This window comes from Camelus bactrianus, chromosome 24 (genome assembly GCF_048773025.1).
Source record: "Camelus bactrianus isolate YW-2024 breed Bactrian camel chromosome 24, ASM4877302v1, whole genome shotgun sequence".
Lineage (NCBI taxonomy): Eukaryota > Metazoa > Chordata > Mammalia > Artiodactyla > Camelidae > Camelus > Camelus bactrianus.
This window is the reverse complement of record NC_133562.1, coordinates 6523622-6551342: the sequence shown is the minus strand read 5'-3', so window position 1 is coordinate 6551342 and position 27721 is coordinate 6523622. Positions and strand designations below refer to the sequence as shown.

The 27721-nt window shown below is 40.1% G+C and overlaps 1 protein-coding gene across 16 annotated transcripts in view; it reads right to left on the bottom strand.

The window, feature by feature from the left end:
- LOC105071405 (methyltransferase 4, N6-adenosine) overlaps positions 1-27721 on the bottom strand; it is a 198463-nt gene that overhangs the window by 4631 nt on the left and 166111 nt on the right. For 8 of the 16 annotated variants that reach the window (XM_074352513.1, XM_074352520.1, XM_074352514.1 and 5 more), the window contains 6 exons: positions 25413-25526; positions 20543-20679; positions 9413-9821; positions 8881-8978; positions 1918-2062; positions 1175-1314 (listed from right to left, as the gene is read on the bottom strand). In XM_074352513.1, the coding sequence (XP_074208614.1) occupies positions 1207-1314; positions 1918-2062; positions 8881-8978; positions 9413-9439 (378 nt within the window). In that variant the 5' untranslated portion in view covers positions 9440-9821; positions 20543-20679; positions 25413-25526 and the 3' untranslated portion in view covers positions 1175-1206. Of the gene's footprint in view, positions 1-1174; positions 6560-8880; positions 9822-20542; positions 20680-25412; positions 25527-27721 lie in introns of those variants that run through there. The other 8 variants (XM_074352527.1, XM_074352524.1, XM_074352526.1 and 5 more) reach the window with 5 other exon arrangements.

Sequence of the window (27721 nt, the reverse complement as noted above, 5' to 3'; positions counted from 1 at the left end):
TAAACAAACTTATGATTACCGGGGGGAATGGGCAGGAAAGGGATAAATTGGGAGTCTGAGATTTGCAAATACAAACAACTATATATAAAATATATAAAAACAAATTTCTACTGTATAGCACAGGGAACTATATTCAAAACCTTGTAGTAACCTCTAAGGAAAAAGAATATGAAAACAAATGTATGTATATGTATGACTGAAACATTACATGGTACACCAGAAATTGACACATTGTAACAGACTATACTTCAATTTTTAAAAAAACCCATAAATAAATATCACTAGCTAGAGTTTTGTCAATATAGTTAAGGATGCCTATGAAGTACTGAAGTTCTGGGACATCTGAAACGTCAGCAGACGTAGACGAGCACTCAGATGTAAATACGTATGTCTGCAGGAGGTAACAGAACAGGAAGTCTTTATGTCATTAAATATTTAAACTAGTCTGAGCAGTAAGGTTAACGCTAGGAGGAAGACTTCAGTCAAGGTCAGTATGGAGAAAATGGTTAATAGCATTTTTACCTATTTTGAACTAAACATGAATAAAAGCAGAAATACAATTTTTACTTGGAGTATTTTTTCTAAAGCTAAAAAATAGTCAGTGTGGAGGCAAACCCACAAGCTATTGTTCTTTTCACAATGCCTGGGATTTCGAAGTGACCAGTGCACGGGGAGCAGGCAAACACAGTGTTCCTTAGCTGCAGATGTGTGGACCCGGATGGTCTAAAAGGGCACGGACATCCCTTGACCCGTGGCCCCACACAGTGGTCCATTTATCCAACACTTGTTTGCAACTACAGGGAGAGTACTGGGCTTCTCTTCTGTGCAAGTGGCAATTTCTTTATCTGAGTGCAGGTGGTGTGAGGTGCTTAAGATGGAGAAATGCCTCACTATGATTTTTACAAATGCAAAAAGCAGCAGGACAAGAAGGGAACTCCCAGTTCTTGTCACCAATCCCATCGCAGAGGGCAGGAGGGTTACAGCCGGCTCCTGAGAGTCTGGCAGTTTGGAGGTTCCTACTGGTAGGAAGAAAGGATAAATAAGGTGACTGTTGTCATTCCTATCTTGCAGAAAAATTTTCTCAGCCAAATGAAAAGAATAGTAATTTGGTCAATTCCTGCCAAATGCAGTAGGCATTTGCAACAATGAGATAAAGCAGTGCATTCATGGATACCTCGGTTCTGTCGCTGCCGTGAGGCCGGGTACTCAGCTCCACATCTCCAAGAGGTTGGGAGGGCGGAGGCATCTGAGGTGGGTGCTAGGTGTTCGGCTGCAGAGGACAATCGGACCGTCTAACGTGCTACCGTTACTGGTCTGGTCCATGGACAAGCAGCACAGTTGTTAACCGAGTGCATGTCAGACACGCAGCAATCTCATCCCCTGCCCCCGCCCCCCCGCAGGCCGGACAGAATTACATCTGCATTTTAACAAACATAATGCCCACTGGATTTGCCTGTACACTAAAGTTCGCGATGCAGTAGTTCACAGCATTCAAAGAACTGGCCAAGCGCACACCTGGTCCTAGAGAGCGTTACCCTGTAGAGAGGAGAGCCAGCAGGCAGAACACAGCGAGGGAAGGGGTGTAATGGTGATTCTGTGAGTCAGGCAGCCATTCTGGTCCACAGGCACGCTGCCCGGTGCCGGCAGGCCTCCCGCACCCTAAGGCCTGAGGGGTCAGGGCTGGGAAGGGGGAGGCTGAGAATCCAGCCTTATTCCCTCAGGAGGTGGTTACATTCTTGGTGGAAGGACTAGGCTATCAGGAAGGCTGGACGTCAAGTCCGGGTTACATTTCTAAGCAGGGATTCAGGATGCTGCTTAGAGGACATGCAGTCTGCCTGCATACCTGTGGGACTAAATACTTGAGTTTGAGAGGATTTTGAATTTGAGAATCTTGATACTCAGGGTCAGTTCAAACACCTGCAAGAGCACATCCGCCCTGCCTGACCAATCGCAGCAACTCCAACTCCCACTAGTCTTAAAGGGTGTCTTCGCTGAACCTCCTGACACGCTGCCTTCTCTGGTTAGGGTTGCCTCTCCAACCTGAAGGCAGGGCTCACCGGATCTGTAGGAAAAAAAGGAGGGCAGGAGATAATGAAGTTGTAGGTTTCCATAAGGTAAGCATCACCATGTGTTCAGAACCATTTCCTTCATCATTAGTACTTATTTTTACTATGAGAATAAGTGAAACAAAGTTTTAGAAAACTATTGTGGGAACAATTTGCTAATGATTGCTGGAAACTCAGAGAGCAAGGGTGGTACCCTTAAAAGTCCATCGTTGTTCATTCTGGGCACACAACAGAAACTCCGAAGGAGCTTTTTTAAAGTGGTAAAGTCAGAGTCCCACCCCCAGAGGGAAGTACGAGGTCCAGGCAGAGTGAACAGCTGCTGCGTTATGAGATCCTTGGTTCTCTGGGGCAGAGTAGCTGAATGTAGAAAACATTTTTTTTAAAGTATCTATCACTTGAATTTCTTTAAAAAAACTCCTGATCATGCAAACCAATGTTAATACATTGTGGGGTTTATGACAGAGCTAGAAGTGAAACATAAAAATAAGGGCACAAAGGAAGGGAGAGAGTGAAAAGAATTATATTGTTGTGAAGTCTGCTACGTTGCTCAACTAATACTATTTGCAGATAAGCTATAGAGATACATGTCGTAATCTCTGACAACCACCAAAAAATAACAAGAGTGGTGTAGCTAAAAGTTCAGTAAAGTAAAAGAAAATGTGAAAAGACAAACAAACAAGCAAAACCAATGAGAAATGAGATATATAAGTAGTTACATTAAATATTAATGGATTAAATGCTTCAATTTAAGGGCAGAGTTTTCAGACTAGCTATAAAACATTCAACTATACACTGTTTAAAATAAAAACACTTTAAATATAAGGCACTGACAATCTGAAAATAAAAGGGCAGGAGAGGATCTTCCATGTAAGCACTATGGATAAGAAATTAGTGTGATATATTAGTGTATTACAGACAATAAAGAAATGCAGAGATTCCTCATCATGGTAGAGAGGTCACATCATCAAGAAGATGTAACAATCATAAATGTTTTCCCATTAAAAACAGAGCTTCAAAATACATCAAAACAAACACTGGCAGGACTGAAAGAGGACACACAAAAACCACAGTGATGGCTGGGGACTTGAACAACTCTCTCTCAGTGACAGAACGGGGAACCACACAGTCAGTGAGTACATACAAGACTGGAACAGCACATCAGCCAGCTTCCCATAATTGCTGTGTACAATGCACTAAACTCAACAGCTACAGAACACCCAGTCTTCTTGAGTAAAATAGTCCAGTTAGACCATACGCAGGCCCTAAAACAAGTCTCAACAAAATTTAAAGCACCAAAAACCTTTACAAATCATGTGAAGCTGAACCAAATTTTATTCTTACTGCTTAAAGACTTGTGTTGTATCTATTTAAAAAATAAAGATTTGAGCGTAAGTGTCTATAAAAGCATAACAGACATCATGTATCGGTTCTGGAGGGAGAAGACACCACTAGACGTTTGAGATAAAACGACTGCCACAACTGCATCTTGAGCTAATATTCCTAAGCCTGAACATGAAAAGAACGATGTAACTAATTTTTGTTATGTAACTGTTTCTACAATAAAAAAAAAAATACACAACTTGATTTGCAGAACAATTTGGGGGGACCTAATTATAAAAATGTTTATTACATAGTAATTCGTAAAACACAGGAAACGCATTTTCAAGCACTTCAGAAGATTCTACAGTCCTAAACTCTACCAATTATAAAGTGGGAGGAAAATAATGTCATTAAACTGCCGATTTCTTTATGTTAACTTAATAGTCGAAATTAAGTATACACTTCAAGCCTGTTGCTTAAGACGAGGTCCTCACAGGAAAGCTGTATTTCGGGATTGTGTGTGGGAGTGTGTGTGTGTTTTCAGCTGAGTTCCCACACCCTGAGGAGTGTTACCTCTCCTGTAGCTTTAGACCCCTCATTTGTCTGAGCTTGAAGATGTCCATCGTGGTTTCCTTACGTTTATAATGATGCACTTTTAGTTCATCCCCCTACGAGAAGGCATGTGGTCAGGGAAGTAGGCAGTCCCCTGAGTCAGAGCCCACAGACAGGTCAGGTGTCAACGCTGCCATCCAGTCTGTGAGACGTCAGGAAGTCTGGACAGTTTTGCCAGAGGGGAAAAAATGTCTGTATTTGGTAGGATGATATTAAGAGTTAAATAACATAGATGTATACAGAAAAGCACTTTAAATCAAAATATATGACTATCATAAAATATATAACTGGAAACAGTGAAATAAAAATCAAATCTAATAACCAAGATTTAAGAGAATTATACACCCATACAACTGCACAGTATGTAACCAGCAAAAACCATGCATTTGGAAAACAGACAATGATAATGGGAAATGCCAATAATAAATAAAAATAAAATTTTACTTTGTAACGTCCGTATCTATGGCGTCCAGGTGTCACAAACGTCCCTGGAGCGCACAGTGGAGTAAGTTATTCCAATTAGTTTACATTAAAATTAGCACATTGACTTTTCTGTCCCAGGGACACCAGCTGATGTGGAATCCTCATGCACCTCTGGAGGACCCCCCGGGGCCTCACACGTGCTCACAGCCTGTCCGTTTAGCCTGTCAGTGAAGGTAACAGGCATGCTGTCCAGCTTTCCTGCGCAGATTCTCCTGGATGCTGACCCTGCCTGAGAAACTCCCTACAGCCACACAGCCCCACATGGGGCTTGTCTCCAGACCCTCCAGAAGAGGGCAGCCTTGAGTCGGCAGAGCGGCTAGAGGTTCCAGCTGGAAGTGGGTGGAGTCAAGTCCGTGCTCGTGGGCATCTGGCTCCCAGGGGAGCACTAACTCCCGGAACAGTCCCTCCAGCTTTTCGCCTCACGAGCTCCCCTCGCTGGGGCGCAAAACGCACTCAAATAGCCAGAAGGAGCACAGATGCCAGTTTTCTCCAGCCATATAAATCTTCACTGAATGCCATGCACCAAAAACGCATAGACAAAGCCCTTGTCCCGTCTAATTCCACCTCTGCAGAAAACTTTAAAGCCCTCACGTTCACCAGCTTTGCAAGAAGACAGAAGGCCTTTCCATAACGCCCTCGCCCTTCCAGATGGATTACAGCCGATCACTTCTCCTAGAGCACACTCGTGTCTGTTATGCTAGTCCTGGGCTGAGACAATTTCTTCTTTGCTATGATCTTATTTTCTGACTTCTCTAGAAGGAAAAATCAAATTTAATTCTATGATAACATTCCAGGAGAAAAGAGGAGTGAATTCAGAGAAAAGAGAGAAAAGCCTAGTTGATTTAATTTTTTACTACCATAGTTTTCTGCTTATTGTTGGAAATCTATATACACAATCAATATGTTTACTTGTTTGTTTGAAAAAAAAGCCAAGGACATTTCAATCCCTAAAATTTGGCCATGTAACTTAAATACAAATAGAGAGGTGCATACCTGTATTTCTATTTATACCTCTGGGGCAGCTATGTTTTGTTTTATTTTGTTTTGAATACCATAATACAGAGTAATTCCTCATTACTCGTGGATTTGTTTTGTAAAATGATTCACCTGAGAAGATTCCAATTCCATGGGAGCATGACCAAAAAAATCATTCTTCATTCTAGTTTAGCAATGGGGCTCTGAATTAAATTTGCTCTAAAGGTCATTTCGTTTCAGAAGTCACTAAAAAATAATAATAAATTGTACATTTTCCTTTGCTATTTTAAATGTTGCAACTGACTCTGAAATACATACTTTCTTTTGGGACTGCATGTTCATAAATAGCAGGTTTTAAAAGCCTTAGAGTCAGAATCCATAATGCACTGGCTCACACAAAGGAAGAAAATTTAAAGTCAGAATGAAAAGAAGTGAGAGTGTTTGAAGAATGGGTGGAGAAGTTAATAGCTATGGTCTGCAAAATTCTGCACAACCTCTTCCTAACACTTAGAAGACACCTATCACCACAACACACACACACACACACACACACACACACACACACTTTACATTTGCCTTCAGGCACCTCTGCTCTTTCCCCTAAATAGAATAATCTTTAGATCCATGCAATGGCCCTGTCTTAACTTTAACACTTACTGGGAGATGTCACAAAAAAGTCAAAGGACAGGAATGTAGGGTGGCCCAAGAAATCTTCTGTATTTAAAAGAGCCAATAATTTGGGGGGATGACATTGCTTTCCAGAAACTCACCTCCTATTCTCAACTGTTCTGTCTCTTTGGCCACATTAGTTGTGTCTTTAAGGCTTTGCCGATCAATTATGCTCTTCAATTAAAAAAGAATCAGAAAAGTTGAATGGTACTTATCAGTGCGGAAAAGGTTAAAAGGGAATTTTGAGGGCAACTCCTTTATTAGTGTAGAATGTGAATTTGAGAAAAGTACCACTAGCACGAGGGGGACCGTTCAGAATGTGAAGTGCGTTAGCTCCAGAGTCACACTAGGGAAGCTGCCTCCTGCTTCTGCTTCTCCAGTTGTGTGTGTCCTCTGGCAGTTTTCTTAGTTTCTGTCAACATTAATTTCCTCATCTATAAAGTAGAGATAATGACGGTACCTACCTCTCGGGTAGGGTACAGTAAAGATGGAACAAAAGAATGCACGTAAAGTACACAACACACAGTAAATACACTAGGAGTGTTTATCGTTATTAAAGTACATTATAAAGTTTAATATTTAGACCATATAAAATGGCTTTTATCCTGATAAAAGGTAAACATTCATTTTATAAGTGGGGATTGGTAATGTGTGGATATTTTTAATATATCAGAGTTTAATAAGGAAGAATGATAAAAAACAAAAAAATTTTATTAACAATCATTGAAAATTGTCTTCCAGTATTTCTGCAATTGAAGTGTTTCCTTGTTTAAGTTTTCAGTAAAACAGTGATTTTTTTCCCTAAACAGATGAAACTTCTACAATATTAAAAAGCCTGTCATAACTGTTTTCATCATTCACAATTTAATCTACAATTTACTGTGGGCTTACTTTCTAAGAGGTTTATACATGACTCCTTCCCTCACTTAAAATGCTATCAGTTACATCACATGCAATACGTCAAAACTGTTTTTCGGAGGCAACTCGAACACCAAAATGTTGCTCAACTTTTCAAAACTGAACACTGCTTACTTCACAGTTCTACACAGAAAGGCAGCGTCGCCTAGCGCGCCCGCGTCAGCCGTCCACACGACTTGGCTACACAGTTTGGAATATGTGTTCTCTTCTCATCACCCGGGCAAGACAATTAACAGTATATGATGAGTTTTCAAATAAATGTTGGGATTGAAGTAAAATGACAGCCGTTTAAAGCCTCATTTGAGTCTTCATCACTTAACGTATGATTTAAAATGTTGATTGAATGAGACCAGGTATTTCCCCACCTGGCTGAGTTAAACAGAGCTTTTACCAAATGTCAGAAACCATTTTGCATATTAATTAAAATACGAGTGGCTCATTTGAAGACAATGTCAGTACAGTCCCTAGAATGGATAATTAATGACTTTTTACAACCAGGGTGTCTGCCATTTAGCAATAACACTAAGAGTCATTCATCTACCTGCCTCATTGTACTGACTCCACAGACAGTTCTAATACAACATTCAGTTTAAGGTCAGAAAAATGATGTTAATGTTAGCAGAGCTTATCACTTCCTCCTTATTGTGTTAAGAAGCAAGTGGTAAAGAAACTAACGTGTAAAGAAAACAGGAAAGGGCTAAAGAGATGTTCGTTAGCGTGATTCTTGTCCCGTGATGTTATTCCTATTATTCCATTTTTAAAATCCTGCTAAGAGGAAGTAATGGTTCGCTGCAGCTTTTCTATTTCCGTCCAATTGACTGAGTAGACTCACTGGATGTGCTCAGTTGACCAAGTCAGCTCAAGTCACAAATCTCATTCTTTACCAAAGCAGTCATCGCATCCATTTTGTTTCCTTCGTGCTGCCTGTGAAACCTCCCAGCAGCCCCCCCCCCCAGATTTATTAACTGCAACCCAGCCGTTTGTGCGGCTCTGCACTAATTTGTCTTATAGACCTAGAGTCACCTTCACTCATCCTCCATCCGGTTTTCAGCAGCTCTCACCAGCTCTCTATCATCTGAAGGTGTTCAGTAGCACCTATGAACTGATGTCTGCAAACTACTCGCCAGTCTCTGCCCCTCCATCATATGCCAGACCATCCTTCCTGTGCTCTCTCACTCCCCTGTTTCTACCCTAACTGGATTGTCCTCACAGATCTAGCAGCTTTAATCTTATCCAGCCCTTAAAGGTCAGGTTACATTCCATGCCTTCAGTGAGGTACCTCCTGACCACAGTAACCCAACATCATTGGCGCTGATTATCTTCTCTACCATGACAGAGCACCTGGTCTTACAACCTTACAACACCCACACCTCAGTCCTCTAAGTAGATTCAGGATGTACTGAGGGCAGGTATTTCTTCTGTCACTCTGCTGAGTAACCGAAATAAACATCAAGAGACTAACGGATAACTGTGCAGTATTATTGTCATTTTTCGCTATTTATTAGCTTTTTTTTTTTGCCTCAAAATCACTTAATAATTTCCACAGCAGCAGGAACACTGTTGAAAAACACAGACTCTAAAAAGAAAGGTTCAAAAAAAGGAAAGTAAAGAGTCTTTCATCACAGGAGATAATTAAAAAGCTGACATGAATAAATTCTTGTCAGATTTCCTGCATTGGTGTTTATAGACTAGATCTCAAAGTTCATTTTTAGATAAAGAAACTAATCTAAAGGAACTAGAAGATGGGAAGATCTTTTCTCTCTCAGAAAGGTCTTAACAGCAGCCTTGATGATCGGGAATTTAAAGCGAGGTCAATGAAAACACACCATCAGCATACCTTGATATGAAGTCCAGAGTAAAGATGACTGGGTTTTTCTTATTCCTTCTTTTCTGCAGATTCCTTTTTTCTAATTTCTTAGATCCAGAAGAAACACTCTAATGAACAATACAAAGAAAAACCCCTCTTAATGTGGAGGGGGATTACAAAGATATTATTGAAAAAAGTTACATAGGGAAATTGGACGTAGGTTAATGTTCCCTTTAAATCTTAGACTCCAGGTGTCTTTAGACATACAACTGTGGAAACCTAAATACTGGCAAAGGCATGGAAATCAACATACAGTCTCAAATACAGCTCTGCTCTAAGCTCTATAAGGTCAGAGGCTGTTAACACTCCATGTCAAAGACAATTTCTAACACATACCAGGCATTCTTAGGCATTTGGTAACTGAATGAATGAAGAATCGTGCATACATTTTACTTAGGCTGCAATTATTTTATGATACAAAATTTTAGTAAAATATATCCAGATTTTAGTGACATATATAGCATTTTCTTAATTTTTCTTATTTTTATAGTTGAAAACTTACCATGGGAAAAGTTCCATTTGCTATCATAGCGTTTTCTCTTCCCCTGTCGGTCACACCAATTGCTTACCAGTCATGATAGACGATGCTGGGACCTTGCATACCCTCATATGTTAGCCCCCTTTGGCCTATGTGGTTAATGATAATTTTTTCATTAATTCTCCCTTATTCCTAAAATATAGCTATTCTTGCTTGGCAATCATTTTAGAAAACAAAGGGGAGGGGGAAGGAAAAAAACAAAAAAAGGAAACACTCCTTTGTCGGAACCATCAAGTTCGTCAGACACCGCAGGTCCACAGCAGAACGGTGTATGTGACAGAGTCATGTAATTCAGAGAAAGCGACAAAGGCGTCAAGAGAAGAGGCTCCAGGATGGCTCCTCTGGCAGGTTTTAGTGAAACAGCAGCTGGGTCCTGGCAATAAAACACAGTGGAACCTGTTGATAAAATATGCTGACAAGTGCTTTCAATCTGTTCAAAGATATGGTCATTCAACAAGCATACGTTTCAAAGCACTTAAAGATGCTTAACAGGAGGATGTACTGCTCTGAAAGATTACATTTATGAGTCAACAGTCATAGCTCTATTAATGAATATTATCTTTCATTTAGGATTTAAGAAACGTAACCTGAGGAACATTATTTCCGTGTCTGTAAATTTTGCTAAAAACTTTTTTTTTTTTAATGACTTCTTCAGGCCTTTTTTAAGTAAAAGGTAAAAATTTCAGGAGCTTGATACCATTTGACTTGAATGTGAAGGTCTGGACATTTTAGGAGTTTTATTGTGAAAAATGACCAAAACAAAGGTAGCTCCCAGAGCTAAAGACTGCGACACAAATATACTATGGAAGGAGCATGACTCAGCACCTAAGTCACAGGTTAGATGCTGAGATTTAACACTTAATTCTGATTTTTTTTTTCTGGGTGCTAGCTTTATTTCTTATCGGCAAACTATATAACATCACATTAATTATCCAGGTGAAAAGTAAAAATGGAGCAAATAAGTCAAAACAGAAAATAATTTCCCATTATATTTACTTTTTACATTAAAAATAGCTTAAACTTTACATTAGACATGTTGAATGTACTTACTATGTTCGAGTATCATGACAGCTCTCAAATACATGATGAAATTGCATACAAAGCATGTCAAAAAGTGGCTTTTTCTTTCTGCTATCCTGTTCAACCCACCCTGCAACAGCATCACCTGACCAAGTGCCACTGACAAGGAGGAAGCTGCCTTCTACTGTGTTGGTTCAAAAGCCCCCAAGTTGAAAAAATTAGTTTTAAACTGAGAAAAGATTTCGAACTTTCTACCTTTCATGGTCTAGTCAGAATGAAATGGCGATAAAAGAATTAAAGTCAGGGTCTCAACGAGACAGCTAACTCCCATGTTCACTGCAGCCACGACGTGGGAACAGCTTAAATGCCCACAGAAAGATGAATGGCTTTAAAAAAATGTGATAAATGCATACAATGTAATATTAATTAGTCTTAAAAAAAAAAAAAAGAAAGAAAGAAATACTGCCATTTGTAACAACATGAATGGACCTGGAAGGCCTGCTGAATGAAACAGTCCACACAAGGAAAGACAAATACTGTGTGGTCTCACTATATGTGGAGTATGAAACTGTTAAACTCATAGAAGCAGAGAGGAGAATGGTGCCAGGGACTTGGGTTGGGGGGGATGGGGAGGCGATGGTCAAAGGACACAGAGTTACAGTTACAGAAAGTAAATTGTGAAGGTCTACTTACTGTACAGCATGGTGCACAGCTACGATGCTGTTCTGTATACTTAAATTTTCTAAGAGGGTAGGTCTTATGTTGTATTCTTACCCCCCCCACACACACACACAAATAATAATAATGAAGGAAGTGGGAGGAAGCTTTGGGAGGCGATGGGTATGTCTACGACCTTGATGGTGGCGACAGTTTTATGGGTGTACACTTACTCCCAGGCTCATCAAGTTGTGTGTATTAAATATGTACAGCTCTTTACATGTCAGTCATACCTGAAGTTAATTAAGTGCTTTTGTTAAGAATGAACTGGTGATGATACCAGCAAAATACTTTTAGCAGAGAATATGCTAACACCATTAAAATGTTCATAACAATTTCTACAGATGAACGTGTACATCTCTGTCTCCTCAGTTTTCAGTTTCCCCATTTAAAAAGTGAAAAAGACAACAAGGTTAAAAAAACCCTACTCATGAGCTAATTGCTGACAGTGACCATGGGTACTGTCATTCAGATGTCAGCAGAATGCCCCGAAACGTTAACTATTCTACTCCACTGCCACAACATTCATTTTTCCATAAAAACTGAAATGCAGCAGCATGATATTTATCATTAAGCTTCCTGGATGCAACAGTGGTATTCACAGCTCCTGCAAATGTCACTATTGGCTGCCGAGAACTGGAGCTGAGGAACCCATTTGTGGATCCAGGAATTATCCAGGGAGCATTTAACTATTTTAACATTGTAAACTGACTTAATATACACTACTGTCGCTCCAGTGTGTATCACATGGAGACGTACAGAGTCAACCAGAGAGAGACTGCTAACTCCAGCTCCTGTCCTCTAGTGGACTGTAGATGGAAAGTGGTACGCTACCCTGAAGGAACAAAGGTTATAGAGAGTGGGTTTGGTTTCTTTGTTAAATCTTATCCTTTATTGTTCATTCACTTGAATAAATATATCTGTATGATACCAACTGCTGAGCCTAAAGCAGAAGCAGCCAGAATAAACGAGATGGAGCCACTTCAGGGAAGGAGCTCTCAGGGAAGCGCAGAGGCAGACATTTCAGTAAGCAAGCACAGTTTAACGAGCTAAACGCTGTAACTGAATCATCGTTTTGAGTGTATTGGAAATAGGGAGCATGGAGCTAGGCATTAGGAAATGAAGTAAAGCTTCACTGAAGATGGGGCTTTGTCACTCACAGAATCAGAATATTCAGGACCAATATGATAACGTCAGCAAAGGAAAGAAAATCCTACACAAGAGGAACAGTGTGTGAGAAGAGCCTGGTGCTGAGTTTTGACGCTGTTTTACTTCCCTTTGTGTTTGCTCAAAAGAGAACGAACAGAAGAAGCAACAGAGCCAAGAGACGGGAACCACAAGAGCTAAATTAAGTTTAGAAAGGGAGAAACTTAGGAAAGACTAAAGGGCACGTCTGAGGTTGCCTTGGGCTACTTCGTTCAGCAACCTGGCCTCGTGCAGAAATAGCGGGTGGACAGGTGGGGACACGGCTTATGACAGAGACAGAATAATTAAGGCACGAAGTCCAACAGAACGAGCTGATCCACAGACTTTCCCCTGATTTGTAGATGCTTCAAGCTGAGCGGTTCTGCAAAACACTTGGTAAATAACAAAGACTCCAGAAATACAAAAGGATATTCATAGAATACGAATCTCAAATATCAAATTGTAGAAAAGACTATAAGGAACATCCGTGGATCTCTCAAACATGCATACTCTAAAATTACATAACTCCAGTGTAATTATTTCTGATGGAAACTGAATTCTCTTGGTCCCACTTTGACATTTTGAACATTTTTAGATTTTCACCAAGACCCTAGTGATTTAGTGACAAAAGCCCTAATTCTACAGAACACACAGCCTCAATTCTCGGCTGTATCCCGGAGCTGCCTTGCGTCACCTGTCTAACCTCCAGGGTCTGAGATCAACCACGTGTAAGCTGGGGGCAAACCTCAGTGCAGCCTCCTACTGCAGCTCAAGATGGGCCGCTGGAGTTCAGTAAATATTGATTGATGGTAATAGAGACAGCATCACTCTTTTTAGAGATGTTGTCACTCTGCCTGCAGGAAATCACTGAGTGTCTGTGCTATTCAGGACAGTTTCCATGGCAGCAGAAATTAAACCCCAGCAAAGTGGAAGCTGCACAAAATTCATGGGCCAACATCACTCAGAACCTTGCATCACCCATGGCTTTTCGTACTGTCTGGGTGCAGACGACAGACTGAGAATTGTCAATACGCCGGCACTGTTAGCAGTAAAGTTCTGGTGGCCGTGCCCTGGCTCTCGGGGGATTATAATCTTTCAAAGCTAAATTATGCATTCTTGGAGTGGTGGAAAGTGAGACACGCAGTCCCTTCTCAGGTTTTTGCCTCAGTCCAAGGGGGAGAAGGTTTCTGGACTTGCTGAGGCTGTACTGGAGAGAGCACGTCCAGACTCTCCCTACACTGGCTCGCAGCTTCCCGGGTTAGAGCGGCCAAGCTTTTGGGCAGAATTTGACATATTCATTGGGCTACATTATTCACAGTTGCATACCACTCTCTTAAAGGCATCTCTCCCTCAGTTTCTTCCTGAACTTTGCCTCTACCATCACGGACACTGCGCTGGTACCACGTGGTGCCCTCCTCACTCCTGGAATTGGTGGCCCTGAATCAGCTCTGAAGAGGCCCAGTTTCCTCTCTTCTCTTCACATCCTCCTAAGAATGTGAGGACTAAGACAAATCTATTCCAAGTTTCACTTCATCTTTAAATCTGAACCAAGACTTTTTTCACTCAGCTTTTGCCAATACTTTCCACCTGTATATGAACTTACATTAATAAAACAAGCAGTTCATGATTCTTGTGCGTGTACATTACAGAAGTCCAGAGTGGAAGGGGAGAGTGTAATGGCTATGATTTTAGCATTCTAAAATTAACATTATCGATCCAATATCTGACAGTAGTAACAGCAGCTAACACGCCAGGTATCCCTTTCAGGGTTTTACACGTGCTACCTGATCCACTCCTCTGAACAATTGCTAGTATCATATCCATCCCATATACACGGACAGGGAGGCACAGAAAAGTCCCGTAACCTGTCCAAGATCCACAACAAGTAAGTGTTTGAGTCAGGAGTACAGATGCAGGCAGGACTCAGGAGGTCTGAGTTTTCAAACACGATACGACTGTGCGCTCTTTGAAAGCTCCCTCATGAGTAAACTCAAATATACCACGATGGTGAAACTGATTTTAAAAATCGGAGTATATGCCAACATTTCAAACTTGCGAACTGCTACAGTCAGGCAAGTGGAAAGGCTGAGTAAAGACCTTACAATAAAGGTTGAAGACATTTGAAAAAATACCCCTAAGAAGCATGCAGGAGTCTGGGGAGGATTAAAAAGGTGAGCGCTGTACTTTCAAATGCTGTTTACCTTTGAAAAAGTAATGGGTTTCATGAAGGTTCTCTGAACCTTTGGGGTGATGTTATGAAATAAGCTTGAAACTTCTGCCACAGTTTCTTGCTTTCGTAAATTATTAAAATAATGTACCTCAATAGTAACATCCACAGTTGGTTTACTAGAGAAGACATTTTCACCCCTAAAATCCATTGTAATTAGCATATGGAGACATGTGAATTCTACATTTCTGGGGAACATTAACAGGTATAACAACATTTCAAAACCTTAAAATTCTCTTTGACCCAGGAATCCCACTTCTGAGTGTCTACCCTAAGGAAACAGAGATGTGTAAATTATTTAAATACAAAAGTGAGTATCGTGCCGGTCATATCCAAAATACTGAATAATTGGAAACTAGAGAAATCTCCAACAAGAGGAACGTGGTGAAAACAATCTAGGTATTGCATACATGTAATAGAAGACCCTGCAACCATTAAACCAAGACTGGAAAGAATGTTCAATAACATCACACACTTAGGTTTAAAAAATGCAGACAAAACACAGTGCATACAACATGATCTCAACTTTTAAAACGCCAATTTGTTTAAAAATAAGAAACACATAAAACAAAAAGTCAGTAATACTCTAGGTTGAGTCTTACGAGATATTTTTATTCTTCCCTAATGTTTATCTCAATTCTATAAACTGTCTTCAAGAACACTTATTTTCCTTGACGTAAATAAAAATGAATATAATTTGGGAATGAGTTGCCTTTAAACATAATATTACAATATATTTCAAAGCGAAAAAAAAAAGCAATTGCAAAATTGGTCATATCCTGTTTGCTATTGTAGGCTATTCATAAACTGATATAAACTGAAAGTACTGTGCATTAAAATTGTGTGAGTTGTTATGGAAACGCTGCTTAAAAAAAAATAAGGCAAGAGTAATAGCCAATAGCAGCCAACAGACAAAGACTTTCAGTCAATAATAATCTTGAAATATTCTGCAGCAGAAGTCAATTCACTGAATAATAGTCTTTAAAAGTGGAGGGATACACCCTGGACTAAAACTCAACCTTTAGGAAAAGAAAAGAACAAGAGAGAAAAAAGAAAGGAGACGCTGATATGGAAAAGGGTAACGATATTCTCTTCCTTCTAACCTGTGAGGCAATGTTATTGATTATCACGAATAAGGATGTCATAAAACTTCCCTTAATTCTACCCATTGAATCAAATGAGTTGTTTTTTTTTTTCCCAAAAGTTGCATCTGCAAAAAATATCCTCTGTGAATAAATACAAGGGACATTGAGTATTAATAGGTAAAATTTCCATTTTCAGTAATCTGGAGTGCAGAAGTCCACACGTCACCTTTTACTTACATACATATGTATAAGCAATGCTAGAGAAATGTTTGTAAATAAGTCTTTTTTAATGCATTTGTGAGCTGAAAAAAAGTAATGAACTTAAACTAAAAGCAAGTCTATAATAATGGTGGGGACACAAAATTAAGTGGAAGAGTAGAGTCATGCCCACTTGAAGCCATTTGTTGAACCAGAGAAAGTCACTTTTAGTTTTCTTCTCGTCTGTGGGTCTTGAAAGTATAGGAGACAAAACAGAGACAGCCTCTGCTTTAACAGACACACCTCTTCCCTACTGGCTCCCCTCCCCCACAAAGCCAGCAGCACACAGGGGTGTGTGCAAGCCTGCAGGGGAGGCGGGAGGAATGCAACCCCCGCCCCAACCAGGGAAACACAAGTCTGGGTGTTGATCACAGAGTGAAAACATCTTCCCTGACATTCAAGTCTTCATTAGGGCTCAAATGGTTTTGCAGCCAAACTTCAAATTTATTTGGATTTTTAAAAAAATCTCAGGCCAGGAATTAAGTTAAAGTGGCCTCCAAGGACATACAAGGTTCCAATCTAGTGACACTGCTCACTCTGGGAAATGTGGACTGGAGAGAGAATTCCTAGATGCGATCCCTTTGTACTATTTGAATTTTGAAACATCTGTATTATAACATAAAAATTAAGCAGTCATAGACTGAGAATGTCTCTATGTTCCTGGTTAAGGATTGCTCATAGAATATTCCCAGAATCTGTGGATTTGTAAAGATTGATTCTTTAGAAAATATCACACAAACTAGAGTATAAAATAAAGATGTTCTATAAACTAAATGCTCCCTATTTTGTTAAATAATCAGACAACACCTCTCCTGAGGACCTCACCTATTATTCTGAACCTGTGTGGCTGTTTTATAATATATAGTGATATGACCATTTTTTTCTCATGTTATTTTTAACTTCTTTGGTCTGAAAGATACCTTGGAATCAGAACTGCCTCTAAAAATTAGAAATGAAAGACCTAACACTTCAGTGGCCCATGCATTTGTTTTCTTGTTTTTAAAGAGCTTATTAGTTTCAGAAACAAAGCAAAGGAAAACAAAGAAACCTAAGGATGGAAAAGAAACATTCAGGCACAAAAGTGCTTAAGATTTCTGCTTGCCAGAAGGATGTTGATACCATTGCTCCAACTTTAAAATAAAATCCAACAAAGGATGCCTTATAATAATGAACTTAATTTCAAGCTAACTGTAATGGCTTTACGCATGTGTGCGTGCGCACACACACAAATACATTTGATTCACAGAAAGTGCCAGAATATGTGTAAGACAGAGGAGAACACTTGGGACTCTACACATACTGAGTGAGGGGTCTTGGGGGAGTCAGGACATATGAAGCAAAGGATCTAAAAACCAGAACTCCTGAGCAAAAAGCTGGTTGCACATTTCTAATGCGAATTTATCCGTCCTCACCGTGGGGAAGAGAGTTCAGGTTGCTATCTGGAATTGAAAGGCACGTGCAGTTATCAGAGAGACTCAGAAACACTTTCCTGGTGGACACTGGCTCAGAAAGTGGCCACGTGTGATGGCCCAGCTCCAGGGACAGTCCCCGCCCCACATCCGAGCTGGAAACGAACTACGTGGACAGAAGCAGGGAGAAGAGGCCTGCTCACAGAGAACACGTGCATATTAACTGAAATAGGATCCTCTTCAAATTGTACTCTTGTCAATTACCATATTTCTCGAAGCAAAACTGAAAACTAGGCGTAAGCAGAAAAAGACAGTTAACACTAATGGGATGCTTACTGCTTACCAGCTACTATATTGGACACGTTTATTGTGTTATCACCTTAATTTAATAACACACTTATGTCAGATTTGTACTCTTATTCCCATTTTGTATTCGAGGCAAAATGAGATACAGTAAACTGCTTAGGATTTTTTTAAAGCTATAAATAGAAATGTGGAGTTTTGGTGCATTTGTCTTCGACTGTACATGAAGAGCACTGCACCAAACCTGAGCCCCACCACTCACCGCACACACCGCGGTCCGAGCCTACGTGTGATCAGTTACATCCTATCCTCCAACAAGGCTGTGTTCTTAGTTCCCACTTTCACAGAGAAGAAAAACAATGCTTAAGAGATTAAGTGATAACCAATGGCACAGAATTTCAACAGCTGCAGCCAGGAAGGAAATCCGTACCCGTGCAACTTCAAACTCTAAGTATTCATCACTGCCCTCTCCTTCCTCTGTATTTACAATTCTTGCCTGGAAACTTCTACTCGCTCTGGGACTTGCCGGATTATTAGCACTGACCCCTTGACGTTCTGGGCTAACTAAACAGAATTATAAAATCTACGACATCGCATTGACCTCAGGATTTTAGCACCATGATAGGACTTAGAACAGCCTGTCTGATAATAATTCCGGGGACCAACCTGTAGTTTAAGACAGTTAGGGATTATTGCCTGTTGTCATAAGGGAGGACACTCTTAGAAAAACCTGGAATCCCTCTCTCCAAAGAATCATATAGAGTTAATTAAAGAATTTGGGCATCGGGTAAGGAAGTGAGAGTGTAGGCAGTTTTATTAAGCAATGTTTGTCTCAAAGTAAAGCAGATCTGTGTGTAAGGAGGCTAATACCAGTCCTGGGCTGCAAAGTAGATTCAGGGCTGTTTCCTTGGGAGATACAGTGTTAAGATAAACACAGAATGCTGTGCCTGGAAATCCCTTCTCTGGAATCTGCAACACTGCTTCTATGCATGGGAGACTCAGCTGATTCACAGAAAAGTAGGCTGTTCCATTCTTAGTGAAATAGTATCAAACAGCAAAGTGTCTCAGGGTCTACAGTTTTACTTTTCACAAAACTAAGTCCTTTCCTTCTGCTAAAACACAAACGAAGTTTTTACAGGTTTACAGGGTTGAGTGTGCAACTTCTCAAGCCTAATGCAAAAAATGCATGTCTATCAAGACTCCATAAGTCTCAGCTCTTCTCCCCAGCACCTTACTGGCTTAACACCATTCCCATGGCCCCAGTGGCTGAGGTCCCATGAGCAGCAAGGAGCCACGCTGAAGGTGCCAGGCAGGGCAGAGGAGCTAGGGCAGGAGAGAGTCCCTGGGGATGACGCTGAAGGAGGCGGGAGGCTCCCTGTAAGGTGGGCGTGTGTGGACTGGGAATGGATCCTGTGTAGCTTCAGGTAAGCGAACAAGGCAGAAAATACTGAAAAAGGATAAAATTTTCCACACTCAAAAGCAGAAAAACTGACAGGGAAAGTAACAGGAGTCCAGCAGTCTCTGGGAGGGAAAATGAGAGTAAGGGCGGCGATGGCTCGTGCCTCGGACCACCTTTCAGCAGCGTTTCAGCAAGAGTTTAAGAGGTAGGATGTTGGAGAAAGAGACTCAGACACAGAAAACAAACTAATGGTTACGGAAGGGGAAGGGATGGGGAGGGATAAACAAGGAATTTGGGATTAACAGATACACGCTATTATATATAAAATAGATCAACAACAAGGTCCTACTGTACAGCCCAAGGAACGACACTCAGTATCGCATAACAACCTATAATGGAAAAGCAGCTGAAAAGAATATATATATATATATATATATATATGTTTGTGTATAACTGAATCACTTGGCTGTATACCTGAAACATTGTAAATCAACTACACTTCAGTTAAAAAATTTTTTTGGAAGAAGTAAGATGGGCAGGGAGGGTATAGCTCAATGGTGGAGTGTGTGCCTAGCATGCACAAGGTCCTGGGTTCAGTCCCCTGGACTTCCATTAAAAAAATAAATAAATAAACCTAATTACCTACCCCCTCCAAAAATAAAAGTTAAAAAATTTTTTTAAAACGAAGACGTTGGAGATGTAACCAAAGGCAACAGTTTTATGTAAGAGAAGAGAAAGCTAAAGTAACGAAATTTAGTTATTAGAGAAGATTACAGCACTCATCATTTCCTCAGTTACAAATGGAAACTCAAGAGTTGTGCCCTGGAATGGCAGATACTGCTAGATGACTCTTAGCGCTGGCTCTCCACTCACCCCTTCTCACCTGTAATAGAGCCTTCGATTCCAGCTGGGCACGTGGCTGTATTAATAAATACTACATTTCCCACCCTCCCTTGAAGCTAGATGTGTTCATGGGCTAATACATGGACAATAAGAGGCAAGCAGAGGTGGAGTGTAGAGTTCTAGAAAATGCCCCTGATTACCATTTTTTCCCTAATTCTTTTGCAAGTGATGGCTGGAACCTGAGCTACATCCTGGACCACGAGGTAGAAGCCACATGCCAAGGAAGGCAGGTCAGCAACCTAGACAGGGCCCTGATGATTTCATGAAGCCATCATATCAGAGCTAGACTGCCAACCTCCAACATCACTCATGAGAGAAGTAAGCATCTGACTTAATCCACTGTCATCTGTGGCTCTCAGTCGCTCACTACCACACACAATCCTAGATGACACATTTGTCCTTCGCTTCAACAGCAAAGTCCTAGGGCTGGACAATGGCTGTGCTGTATCGTGCCCCCAACTAATGTGAAATGCCACAAAACTGTATCACTTACAGAGGCAAGTTGAGATTAAAACATAATAAATAATATTCTTGGGCAAAAACATGTCACTGTATTTGAAACACATAAAGATTGAATAAAACTCTTACCAGGCTGATTTTTTAAACTGGAGGCCACGAAGCATAGTGCTCAAGAGTTCACAGTCTGGAAACTGAATCCTCTCTCTGCCGCTCACTGTGTAAATGTGGCCAAATTACTCTGCTTCTCTTTGCCTCAGTTTCCACATCTGTTAAAATGAGAAGCATTATAGAACCCATTCTCCAAGGCTGCTGTGGAGAGCAAACGAGTTAGTATTTGTGCAGTGCTCAGACTACTGCCTGGCAAATAGTAAACTGTATCAACCAGCCTACCTAACTGAAAACCATTCCATTTCCATCAACAGCTACATTTAAGGTCGGATAACAGAATGCACTTGTTGAGGGGGACACAGAGTAGGAGACAGCACTGAATGTTACTGCAGAAAGTAGCAGAAAGAGAATTTATCACCCACAAGCCCTCCTTCCCCCGGATCATTCTAAATGTGTAGGAGAACTGGCATAATTCAGTGTTAGGGTTTGCAAATGTCACTACAACTGTCAATGAAATGGAAAACTCTGTAATATATTTAAAGAAATAACCTGAAGTATCTTTTTTTCCCCCATGAATTTAGTTGCCTCCCAATGCTGACTGCTCTAGTTAAATAATGAATAACTCTTAGTAACTATCTGATAGAATTTTTCCATCTATTTTTTTGATATACAATTGGGTCATAAAATAAGTCTGGAAGTAACAGACTAAATTTTTTACAAAGGTCATCATGCATTATTTTTTAATTTCCTGCAAGAGGAAAAATTACAATTTTCTATGAATTTTTCACAGAAAGTTCAGAATGTTACGGATATGGAAACTTTTAAACGGTCCTTGTAGACTGTAGACTTCTGTATAAACCAAACAGAGACATGAGAACCTCTCTTCAGTAACATGAACAGGTTCAAACACTGTAACTGTCAGAACCACAGTCAAGGATGCTCCTTGTCCTTCATCTTCCCTTATTGTCAGGTTTTGGTTTTTTCCTTGATATGTTATCTCAGTCTTTACACGGAGTGAAAGTATGCCAGCCAGTTCAAATCTCTGTCACCACTCAGTATACGGAAGATAAATTTATAAAGAGTGAGCTTGGAAGGTCTGGCTGGGAAAATACAAAAGCTCAAGGAGGAATCACGCAGATGAGCAGCTGGCCTTCCTTCTCATAGAATCGCAGTTCATAAACTTCTCTCTATGAGGCTTTTGCACCACACTGGGAGGCTCCCAAATATAACTCCATTACAGAACCATCTGAAGAAGCTAAAAAACATCCACAGAAGAAAATGTATGATGTTCAGTATTTGTCAAAACATTTCACCTCTGCGGCCACTGACCCCGTAGTGACAGGACTAAGATGGTTGACATCAGAAACACAGCTCGTGCTCACTGGAGAAAACTGAAGGGGAATTTTGAAATAAATCTTTAAGAGTGGAAGACATATTTTTAAAAGTATTTTTTGGATATTTAAAATATACTAAAATAATTTCCCACCATTAGCTGCCTTAAGAAATCTAAGGTTTTGGTTTTCTTTTTCCTTAGTCCACAGGTCTTCACAGTCAACAACATTTATTATGACCCCCTTGTACTTGGAACTTAACTGGGCATCTTGTATTTTATTTTTGCTCAGAGATTTATTCTGCCAAATTCTGCCCATTCCAAGTCTACAAACACAGACTGGGCAGGCGAGATTACTGGAAAGATTTAATACTGTGCTGGTTACCTTAGTAATGAATATAGGGACAATTACCTGAGGGAGTTTGTTTAAAAATCAATATAGAAATGACCAGAGCGTACCTAAAATTATTTTTTCTCCCTGTTTGTTTTGAAATTTTCATTGGGTGAGATTTTATTTTTAAACTCTGCTTCCATCTGTTCTAGTCAGAGTTCTGCTTAAGTTACTTTGGTAACTGAAGGATCCCAGAATCTCGCAGACTCAACACCCGGGCTGAAGAAGCAAGTTTGAAAATGGACCCAGAGCAGTGGAAGTCCAGTAACTGAAACTGCAGTTGAGATCATGTCATCAGATGAGGCTGGTGCAAATGCCACTTCCTCTACCACTGGCAGGGCCGCTACTAAGGACACTTGGAGGCGCGGCTTCATAATGGGCGAGGCCGTGCCTGCGTGGGGGCCAAGGGCACACGGGAACTCTCGCGCCGTCTCCTCTACACTGCTGGAAAGCCATTACCACTCTGAAAAGTAAAGTTATTAGAAAAAGAACAAAGTATGGAAAGGGAAGAAGAGTTTAACCGTAGGTGGAGAAACCGGCAGACATCATCCTAAACAAAGTGATCAAGTTACTTTTTAAAACTTTTTTACTGAGATACAGTTATATTAGTTTCAGGTGTACAACATAACAATTTGAAATACGTCTATATTGGAAAATGATCCCCACACTAAGTCTAGTGAACATCTATCACCACAAATAGTTATAATGTTTTTTCTTATGATGAGAACTTCTAAGATCTACTCTCTCAGCAACTTTCAAATATGCACAAGTATTATTAACTATAGTCACCATGCTGAACATTTTGCCCCCAGGACTGACATTTATAAATTATAAATATTTTTATCTTTTGACCACCTTCACCCATTTTGCTTACCATAACCCCTCTACCCCTGCCTCTGGCAATCACCAATCTGTTCTCTGTATCTATGAGTTCTGTTTGGTTTGGTTTCTTTTTTTGTTTAAGATTCCACATATCAGTGAGATCATATGGTACTTGTCTTTTCTCTTTTGTACTTATTTCATTTTGCATAATGCCCTCAGTGTTCAACCAGGTTGTCACAAATGGCAATAGTTTCCTTCTTTTTGTGGCCACTGTGTGTGTACACCACATCTTCATTTGTTCATCCATCGGTGGGCACTCAGGTTTGTTTCCAAGTCTCGACTATTGTCAATAATGCTGCAGTGAATGTGGGGGTGCAGTCATCTTTTCCAGTGTTTTTATTTCCTTCACATAAATACACAGAAAAGGAGTTGCTGGGTAACATAGGAGGTCTAGTTTTAATTCGTTGAGGAGCCTCCCCACTGTTCTCTGTAATGGCTGTGCCAGTTCACAGTCCTACCAATAGTGCACAAGGGGTCACTTTTCTCACATCCTGGCTAATACTTATTTCTTGATAATAGTCATTCTAACAGGTGTGAAGTGATATCTCATTGTGGTTTTGACTTGCATTTCCCTGCGGATTAGTGATGGTGAGCACCTTTTCATGTACCTGCTGGCCATCTGTGAGTTCTTTGGAAAAGTATCTATTCAGATTCTCTGCTAATTTTTTTAATCAGATTTTTTGGGGGTTTTCTGCTGTTGAGCTGTATGGGTTCTTTACATATTTTGGGTATTAGGCCCTTTTCAGATATATGATTCGCAAATATTTTCTCCCATTTGGTACGTTGCTTTTTCATTTTGCTGATGGTTTTCAAGGTTTGATGTAGTCTCACTTATTCATTTTCGCTTTTGTTGCCTTTGCTTTTGGTGTCAATTCAAAAAAAAAAAAAAATCATTGCGAAGACCCATGTCAAGGTGCTTATCACACCTATGCTTTCTTCTAGTTTTATAGTTTCAGGTCTTTATGTTTAAGTCTTTGCTTCATTTTGAGTTGACTTTTTGTGCATGGTGTAAGACAGTGGTCGAGTTTCATTCTTTTGTGTGTTGCTGTCTAGCTTTCCCAGCACCATTTACTGAAGAGACTGTTCTTTCCACACTGTACATAGTGGATATCTGTTTTGCTTGATCAGTCTCACTTTGCTTTTCCTCTGATAACAAAGGACTTTTTTTTAAATCTGGAAATGCTCTTCTTCCACAAGGCAGGAATGTTAATCACATGCTGGTTTCCATGCCTTCTACAACCAGGCTGGGTCATCTGAGTGTCTCCAGAACCTTGAGATGAACTGATGGCCACACCCAGAACATAAGTCCTTTTATCAGGTACAAGCAGAATCTTGGAGAGAAGGAAGCTTTCCGAGATCATGGGTTGCCAGGAATCACATGGGCCAGGCAGTGCTTATGGGCTCATAATTTAGCTCACAATCTGAGATTTAGACACATAAGCTCAGTTCACAGGTGAGAAGATGAGGACTCAGAGACCAACAGCTTCCTCAAGTTCAATCAGGAAGTAAGCAGAACCGTGGGAGCTTTCAGAAGATAACATTAACTTCTAATTATTAAGAAAAATGACACAAGATTCTTTTTTTTTGATTGAAGTATAGTTGACTTATAATATATTGGTTTCAGGGGTACAGCACAGTGACTTGATATTTTTATAGATAACATATAAACAAAATTCTTTTTTTTTCACTCCTTTAACCCACAGCTCAACTTCCAAAGATCTTACGCTTAATGCCTTATCATAGAAAAAATAAAGCATCAGCTATTTCCCAGGCATTTGATCTTACTCAGACTCACTTTTCTAGAGTCTAGGAAAAACTTGTGAGAAGAGAATAAAATAACCCCCAATTATCACGTATAATTTTGAGTAAGCTCAAGAATGCATGCCTTGGATTTAAAGAGTGCCTCTGTGTCAAGCACAGTGTCTCACACTTTCCGAAGGAAAGCAGATGTCTTCCTTTCGAGCCTGTGGGAGATCTTCCTTGCACAGTCCTGTTACTACTGCCACGCGCGCTGTCACAGCGCATGTCAGCGGCAGAGCAGCCACCTAAGCAGCACCTGCCCGTGAATGTGAGCAACAAGACTAGAAAATCCCTCTCCCGCTTTTGCCTTGATTTATTCTGCCAACCGGTTCTGTGTCCACACTCCAGGCCGGGCTGATACGTGAAAACGCACAACTTATGCAGCACACGTCAGGGGTACACCAGCCCCCAGATAAGCCGAGAATTCAGATTCTTTGCCCAGGCCAACAATGTTAGCCATGAAAACAAAGCTGTCTCCAGCAGCCCACCTGTTATTAAAATGTATGTGACAGACTCGCGCTGATCTGCCACCTGTCAGTGAATCATTTGGCAGGAAATTTTCTCCAACGTTATAATGTAATTTTCATGTACGCCCACAACACCTATGGTAAAAGCAAAACAAAGATCTGTATTAAGAACTAATATGTGCCAGAAATAGTCATTAAAAATGTTCCATTGGATTTAATCCTGCCAGATATCCTATAAATTCCCTCCCTTTTCAAATAAACTATTCAGAGAGGTTAATAAGCTGACCAAGGTCACAAACTAGCAAGGGAAAGGGGTGGGAATCAGACCCAAGCCTTACAACCCAGGGCAAAACTCTCTGTGCTCCCACTACTTCTTAGAGGTTTAGATGTACGCCCTAACGCATCTTTGTTGTTACTGTTGTTTTTGCACAAAAGAAGTTTAAAAAATACGCAGGTTCTATAGGACTACAAAATTCACAGGCACACTAAACACATTAGACCTTACACCTTCTTCACCTCCAGTTAATTCCATGCACTAGTATCTTACACACTGGCCCGATTGGTGGCTGCCCGATCTCTGAGCCCTCCTGGGAGCCCGGTGACAAAGAACACACCGAGTTACAGAATAGGTCATTCAGTGTTTGGAAATTCTCAGACATAAGAAAGTTTCTAAAATTTACATTGAGCAGAAAGGTCCCTGTGTTAAACATCTCTCTCTCCTAGTCTCAAGTCAGACTGAATAGAGTTATTTATTTCCCATCACGACACTTTCAGAATCAGAAGACAGTGCTGATTCCTCCCAAAGTCTGCCTCTGGGTGGGATCAACACTGCATCTTTAAATGGCTCCCCCACCCCCTGACACAGTTTCCAGTCCCACTTCTCTGGTACCCATAAAAGAACATAATATGCCAGCTGTGGACTGACTAATACAACAGGGTAAGGGAGGAAATTTCTCACAAATTGTTCTAGACACTATATTTCTGTTTATATAGGCTAAAATTAAATTTGTTATTTTTCTACATGTCAATCATGCCACATTGTTGACTCATAATGAGTTTAGACTCAATTAAAACACTTGATCTCATATAAATAGCTAATAAGTCAAAGTGGTACATGACAATTAATATTTAAACTAAGATTTAGGAGTTAATTATCTATATATTGTTAGTTTCAGGATTAACTGAGCAGTTTTTAAAGATTATAATTCTTTAAAATCATAATCCTTAATAATAACTAAGAGATATCTGTTAATATGTCTACAATTTCTCAGGCATTACAGGTCTTATTGAATGAATGCTTACAACTGCCCCATGAACTAGATATTATTATTCCCTTTTTACATACACGGAAAGCTAGAGTCAGCCAGATTAAAGTCCCACAAAGCAGGACATGTTGCAATGAGGTTTAAATTCAGGTGTGTTTGATTCTAAAATCTCAGTTCTTTCCAGTAATGGACCACTTTATGTCACTCTACAAATGTGACACATTGTCTTCTGTAATCCTTTAATGATGAAAACGCAAAACCATAAAATCTGAATAAAATGCAAGTAAAGACCCCCTACAAGGCTTAAAAAAAGTAGAAATCAAAATCTTCACAGGATGGAGAAGTGAAACATCTATGAACCCACTTAGCGTCGTTACTTCATCCAGCTTCGTATTTCTTACCTGCAAGGATATCACAAGTCTTGGCCAAATGCTTTACAGACTCTCACCTCTCTCTGCTTCTGTCGTAGCTCTATGAAACCATTAACCTTACTAAAAGAGTAAGTGTCAGCAGGTGTTATTCTGATTTATTTTAATAAATTCATGTTGTAGTCTAATTATTGTTATTTCCATGTTTAAATATTTAGAAACATGTATTTAATAACCTGCTCTAAAACTTTGCTATCTCAATATTAAGAACATTGTTTATATCTCCAGAATGCAATTATTTCTTTCCCGCCCTCTTTCCTTCCTTCCTTACATAAAAGTCACATTAAGTACCTGCTGTATACTAGACAGTATGCTTGGTGCTGGAAAAACATACACAGAAACAAATCAGGGTTTAACATATTAGTGCAAGAAAGACATGTTAACACGTCAGTATAGCAAATTAGCATTCACTGTAATAAAAATACGTACAAAGCATTGTGGCAACACAAGAGAAGAAGTGCATAATGTGGTATGGGGCCGATGACATTTACATTTAAGCAAGTCTTTGAAAATAAGGAAATGCTCTCCAGGTGGACACACCAGGGGAAGGACAACTCAGACAGAGGCAACAACAAATGGAAGATAACAGAAGCCACAATCAGTGGGCCGTCAGCTGAAGACGAGACATCACAGCCAA